Here is a 7,017-nt window from a genome sequence, read left to right on the forward strand (position 1 = left end):
TGAAATGAAATATGAAAATTTAAATATGAAATGCATTACTATGTGTATAAGGTGTACTACAATATTTTCTGGCGTAACATAAAGAAAGGGCACTACTGCATGGTCTAATGCAGTGGTTCTCAAACTCGGTCCTCAGGACCCCACACAGTGCATGTTTTTCAGGTAAACCAGCAAGTGCACAGGTGTATTAATTACTCACTGACACATTTTAAAAGGTCCATACAGTAGGTGGAGCTAATTATTTCACTTGTGATTCTGTGAGGAGACCTGCAAAACATGCACTGTGTGGGGTCCTGAGGACCGAGTTTGAGAACCTGTGGTCTAATGTAAATAAAGATCAATGTGGTGGGGTGTAATGTGAATAAGGGGCAATACTGTTAGGAGTAATGTGGTACTATCATATGATGTAACGAGAATAAGAGACACTATTGCATGATATAATGTGAATAAAGTTGCAGTACTGTGTTGTGTCATTTCAACTGGGGGAATTATTGTGTTACCATGCCCCTTCCCAGCAAGAACATGCACTGTTTTGGGCTGGCACTAAATGTGCACATTTTTCCTATTTAAAATATAGGGGTAGGAGTGCCAAAATGGGTAATGGTGCTGGGAAAGGGGTGCAGGGTTAGAGGCAGAACTAGCATCTGTGCAAGGGGGCATCAGCCAAAATGTAGCCTAGGGCATCATGTTGGTCAGGTACGGCTCTGGTAATACTGTACTGTTACTGTACTTTGCATTCAATAGAGATACTGTTTCCACACAGGTTTTACATTAATCCATGGCAATGCTGCAGAAGTGTCTCATTAGGCAATCTAAAATATACCACGACTATGGGTGGGGATACAATAGGTAAATTCTGTCACCATAAGCTGTCTGCTGTGTAAAGCAGATTTCCATCTGGGATTTGTGTGTTTGTAATAAGTAAAAAACATTTTACTGTACATTTAGTGTATACAGTATTTCTCCCCTATAACGTCACATCATACTATAGTTACCCCCATGTACTGTACCATACCATACTGTATAATGGAATATTTATTGGAAAAGCATCAATATTAATGTACAAAAAAGTATTTATTACAACATCTGATTCCATGTACTGCACTGATCAAAATGTACAGTACTCTTATTCAGGACTTATAAAACTGAAAATAACTGTTCATACACATCAATAACATTACTACTGTATAATATTCTACATTAGCTTATGCAATAATCAGACAAAGGCAATTTTATAAACATTTTTAATAATGCACCAATTTAAAATTTTAAACAGAAAATACAGTACAGAACTACATATTTGTGGCTTGACCATTTCTTTCGACTATAACAGGTAATAGTTTATACAGGTGATTTATATAATTATTACAATGTTCAGGTGTGAGTACTTCTAGACAAAATTTCTTTATCCCATCCAACAGCTGCTGTTTTGTTGTTGGCTTCGCAACACTCCTAATGTACCTCTTCAATTGAGCCCACACTAATTCGATTGGGTTCATGTCTGGTGATCTATATAAAAAAAATAAAAAGCGTATAGAAAAAATTAATGACATTACAGTAAATAGAGAAAATTAAACATACAATATTGTACTGTGTATTAAATAAAAAAATAAATTTACAGTACTAGAGTGCTATCCAAAATTTTACTTGTACACTGTTGAAAGAATACTCACTCTGGTGGTGTGCGTTCCCAATTCATACCTTTCTCTTCCATAAATTTGGCTGAGGCGGAGTGTTTAGGATCATTGTCTTGGAATATCCTATGGTTAGTTGGGTAATATTTATTCACAAATGGCACCATACATCCCTCTACTATTGTTTCTTGGAAACATTTCTTATCCATGATCCCTACAGAAATAAAAAAAATGTTGTTCATTAATAAGCAACTTATTTTATTGTGCAGTTACATATACTCTACAGTACAGCATGTATTTTTACAGAACACAGGCACAGAATAAAGTATAGTACTGTACCTTCGAAAAATAACAGGGGACCAGCTTCTAATCGTGATATGCCTCCCTATACATGGACTTTCAATGGATGCTTTGGGCATGGTTTTAATGATATGGTTACGTTTCCGGAATGACATTCTGGAGAACCGCTCAAGGGCAACAGACGATTCATCTGTGAAAATCACATCATGAAATGTTTCACCACTCTCAATCCATCGCCGTGCCTGTTCCACTCTCTTTTCTTTATTCACATCTCTTATCATGGGAGATATCTTGTGAAGAGCCAAAAATAATGAAATCAGATACACTCTGCTCTTATCCCAGCTATTATAAGATCTGTCCCAGATGATGGTCATCGATTAACTAAGTAGTTTAATGTAGTTCAGTCATTCTCTTGGGTCCCGCCTAATAACTTTGTTGCAAGTTAAAAGCTGGAGGGGGTTTGTAGAAGTCTAGGTCCGCTGCAGCCAGACCTAGCTTCCATCAGAACTACTTGCTATGTGTAAGTCTCTAGGCTTTATAACCCTGCAAGGATACGCTAACATTGTCTTACCAGATATTACATTCAGGGTCTGTGACGCTGGGTGCAGTAGTCATTCAGGATAACATAATTTATGTTATTCTAGACAACTGTACCCTTTCCCCTACTTATGTACACAATACCCCAAACATCTTACTAGACAGTTTCCATCTGAGATACTGATAACAGGAACATTTATTTATTATCAACCACCCTAAAAGCTGTATACACTTCCCACTCACCATGTCTTTCACACTATGTCAAAGGTGAAAGAAAACTTGTAACTTAACGTGAGACTTTATTTCTAACTGGTGCCTATATGTCTGCAAAGCACTAATACTAATAAAAAGTATGTACAGTATATAAAGCAATGAGGTCATACACATACAAAATGGAGTTAAACATGGACAAAATGGCATCTAAAAGTGGTTAAAAATAACACCCCGTACAATAACCCATACGGTGAAACAGAGCAGCATACATTGTTCCTGTAGAAATACCCAGCACTCATAGCCCTGCTGGTCAGAGAAGGAATCCCAGTACTGAGAGGAGCTGCTGGAATTCTCTACTAGTCCCAGCACCTGCATGAGCAGAACAGCTGTATATTACAGAGCTCAGTAATGGCAGTCCCACGGTCATTGGCTATTGTTATACTGCAGCTCTAGTTCCCAACACACAGAGACCTTCCCAAGGGGAAAAGTACCTCCAGGTCCACTTGTCAGACCTCTCCTGTCTTTATCAAGACAAATTTATATAAAACACTTGTCACATTCAGAAAATAAATATTGGTTCCATTGAATTCATACAGTTGTGATAAGTTACATTAGTTATGATACACAAGCTGCATTCAGGCCCTCAGAGTGACTCCGCATGTGATTACTGAGTGTTTTCTTACTAGTAAAACACTTGCTACATTCAGAACATGTAAATGGTTTCTCTCCTGTGTGACTCCTCTGATGTATAATAAGAAGTGATTTCCTGGAAAAACATTTGCTGCATTCAGAACATGTAAATGGTTTCTCTCCTGTGTGACTCCTCTGATGTATAACAAGATGTGACTTCTGGGAAAAACACTTCCTACATTCAGAACATTCAAATGGTTTCTCTCCTGTGTGACTCCTCTGATGTATAACAAGCTTTGACTTCTGGGGAAAACACTTCTTACATTCAGAACATGTAAATGGTTTCTCTCCTGTGTGACTCCTCTGATGTATAACAAGATGTGAATTCCGGGAAAAACACTTGCTACATTCAGAACATATAAATGGTTTCTCTCCTGTGTGACTCCTCTGATGTATAACAAGATATGACTTATGGGAAAAACATTTGCTGCACTCAGAACATATAAATGATTTCTCTCCTGTGTGACTCCTCTGATGTCGAATAAGAAATGACTTATGGGAAAAACACTTGCTACATTCAGAACATTTAAATGGTTTCTCTCCTGTGTGAATCCTCTGATGTATAACAAGATATGACTTCCTGGCAAAACATTTGCTGCATTCAGAACATATAATTGTGTTTTCTCCTGTGTGACTCCTGTGATGTATAACAAGCTCTGACTTCTGGGAAAAACACTTGCTGCATTCAGAACATTCAAATGGTTTTTCTCCTGTGTGAACTCTCTGATGTATAACAAGCTCTGACTTCTGGGAAAAACACTTGCTGCATTCAGAACATTCAAATGGTTTCTCTCCTGTGTGACTCCTCTGATGTCTGATAAGCTGCGATTTATATGTAAAGCTTCTGTCACACTCCGAGCACATATGTGGTTTCTCTCCTGTGTGACTCTTCTGATGTCTGCTAAGATGTGATTTACATGTAAAGCGTCTGTCACACTCCGAGCACAGATGTGGTTTCTCTCCTGTGTGACTCCTCTGATGTATAACAAGATGTGACTTCTGGGAGAAACACTTGCTGCATTCAGAACAAATAAATGGTTTCTCTTCTGTGTGACTCCTCTGATGTATAAGAAGACATGACTTCTGGGAAAAACACTTGCTGCATTCAGAACATATAAATGGTCTCTCTCCCGTGTGACTCCTCTGATGTCTGATAAGTTTTGATTTGCATGTAAAGCTTCTGTCACACTCAGAACACAGATGTGGTCTCTCTCCTGTGAGACTCATCATGTAATGGATAAAAACTTCTATCCATAACATGAAAATCGTTTCTTTGAACCATTCAGAAGCTAAAGAAGAAATTATATCTTTAGTTTTCTAGATCAGGGAACAAGATCGTTTCCCGTCTCTTTCTGCAGCCTTGTCTTCTATTCTTAGTGGGACTCCAGCTCCTTAAGTTACCTGTAAAAAATTAGAAAAATAAAATCTGTTATTTAATAGCCTGAAGATCACCATTGTAATCAGTTGCAGTGTTATATTGTATAAGGAACATGATGTGTCTTTATGTATGTTGCCTAATTGCTGGGCTCCCATTTCCAGTCAGGTGTGCAGTACAGAGACCACATTCCTCCTGCCACAGATACAACTTATGTATATAAAACAAATCAAATTATAATAAATTATGTTATCAATTTGGAATGAAATGACAGTTAGGCAGTATCTAATTAGCTGCAGTATATTGATAACTTATCACAAATGCAATCATTTGGTATCGTGTTAGTGGCGATAAGTTATTATTGATAAGTCTCCGTAGGGTTTATCGTGCATTTCTCTTCACCATCTTTGAGCTGGTGGTAAGTAATGAAAAAAACATATTAAAAATGTTACCATTTGGTTCTGAATCCCTGGCACATCCCTCTGAATGACTAATGAGGCACTTAGAAGTTTTTAATTATTTATATTAGGTTTCCTCTTTTTTTTTAAAAGTTCCCTAAAATTACCCAAATATATACTTATACCCATTTGTATGTACCCCAAATTTAATGAGAGCACTTATTTTGCTGAAAAAATTGCTTTATATAATCTTAATGCATTTTTAAAAAAAAATGCATATAACAGAAATTTGACCTAATTTAATGACCGTAAATATTTTTATTATGGCCACTAATAGACGTCTACAATGTTTTCCTAAGTTAGTTTGATTTTTTTGGGGTACAGGCAGAATTCCTCACTTTCTCCAATGCCAGCTAGAATTATCAAGCGTTTCCTGTTATTGCCATTTTGGAATAGTATAGGTGTGATAAATGGGAGCGCGCAGGCTGCGATAACCTGATATTTTGGAAGATAGATGTGATAACATTAGCTGTGATCTCAGATTGTGTTATCAAGGCTAATTGGATACCCCCCTTGGTAAGAACTCTGATCCCTCCCCCCAGTGTCAGAGATGCACAGGAGTGAGCGGACAGTGGGGAAGGGAGGAGAGGTGTGGAGAAAGGGTTTCTTGCAAAATCTAAATAATGATATTCTGACCTCCTGTAAAAAGCATAGATAGGTGATATATGCTACAAATCTGGCCATACCTCCCGTCAGCTGATGCACCAGGATGCTGCCACTTTCTCTGCACAAGTCATGGAAATGGGGATAATGTGACACACTACAATCATTCTGAGCAGCGTGTGTAGAGGAAACAGCAGCATTCCAGGATCTGTAACCTGAGCTACCAGTATATATAAGAGCACATAGATGTCTATGTAAGAGACACGGGTAGGTTTGGTGCTTGTATTCACGACAAAGAAAATCCAAATTTTCTTATGTACTTTCCTGAAAATCTGTTTCTCATTGTCAAACTGGGGGACATGGCTTACACTGGGCATAGAGTTGGGCACTTGGAGAAATCAATTACTTAAACCTAATTGATGCTCTCCCCTATATACCCCTCCTACATCAAGTAGGACACCAGTTGTTTCACTAACAAAGCCCTAATGGAGACATCACATTCAAACTAAAATAACAGAAACAAGAAACAAGACAACAGTATATCATAAGGGAGGGAAGGCAGATTACCCAGATGGACTATGAGAAACAGTTGTAACAGTCATTACACAAAAGCCCTACATCCAATAAGAGGGGCAACTGCTTACACAAATATACTGATTTCTCTACCTCCAATCAGAGGGGCAACTGCTTACACAAATATACTGATTTCTCTACCTCCAATCAGAGGGGCAACTGCTTACACTAGGATTTCCCACAGCGAGCCTATAAAGGGTGTGAATGCTTTGGAATTACCGTGAGCAACACTCAACACCCAAAACGGGCATCCCAAGACACAAAAGGTATTGAGAATGTGTAAAATGTCATAAACGTGTGCAGGGAAGACCAGCTCGCTGCCTTGCTAAGCAGTCTGATCAATATAGATTGCTAAGGGGTGTATCACATGCAGGAGATGAAATGGGCTCGCAGAACTAGAAGAACTGGAATGCTGAGAAGCCAGCAGGATAAGTTCCTGATTTAAATGAAACATACACACTAAGGGGGGAATTCAAAGTTGAACGTAGATGTAGTAAATTTAGCACTTCTACGATCATTTACTCTGACATGCGGGGGGATGCCCAGCACAGGGCAAGTCTGCCGTGCATGTCAGGGTCAACCCACCCCACACAGGTATAAAAGCATGGCACAGCGGTGATGCTTATGTACCTGA

At 38.5% G+C, this 7,017-nt stretch overlaps 1 protein-coding gene across 4 annotated transcripts; it reads right to left on the bottom strand.

Moving 5' to 3' along the window:
* Nucleotides 1-1,228: 1,228 nt before the first annotated feature.
* LOC135005571 (zinc finger protein 84-like) lies at nucleotides 1,229-4,772 on the bottom strand. Of its 4 annotated transcripts, none has more exons than XM_063951947.1 (4): nucleotides 2,954-4,772; nucleotides 1,974-2,124; nucleotides 1,674-1,848; nucleotides 1,229-1,509 (listed from the first exon to the last, which is right to left on the bottom strand). In XM_063951947.1, exon 1 carries the CDS (start codon nucleotides 4,632-4,634, stop codon nucleotides 3,300-3,302), a length of 1,335 nt encoding a protein of 444 aa, XP_063808017.1. In that variant the 5' UTR covers nucleotides 4,635-4,772; the 3' UTR covers nucleotides 1,229-1,509; nucleotides 1,674-1,848; nucleotides 1,974-2,124; nucleotides 2,954-3,299. The 4 variants fall into 4 exon arrangements, with proteins under 4 accessions (XP_063808017.1, XP_063808019.1, XP_063808018.1 ...); XM_063951949.1 differs by having other exon boundaries at nucleotides 2,954-3,298; XM_063951948.1 differs by having other exon boundaries at nucleotides 1,702-1,848; nucleotides 1,974-4,772.
* Nucleotides 4,773-7,017: the final 2,245 nt, after the last annotated feature.

Source organism: Pseudophryne corroboree, unplaced genomic scaffold, assembly GCF_028390025.1.
Source record: "Pseudophryne corroboree isolate aPseCor3 unplaced genomic scaffold, aPseCor3.hap2 scaffold_2068, whole genome shotgun sequence".
In the NCBI taxonomy this organism is placed as follows: Eukaryota; Metazoa; Chordata; class Amphibia; order Anura; family Myobatrachidae; genus Pseudophryne; species Pseudophryne corroboree.

What these genes read in the sequence shown, in the direction of transcription:
- LOC135005571 (XM_063951947.1), bottom strand. Translation starts at nt 4,634, where the DNA reads ATGTTATGGATAGAAGTTTTTATCCATTACATGATGAGTCTCACAGGA.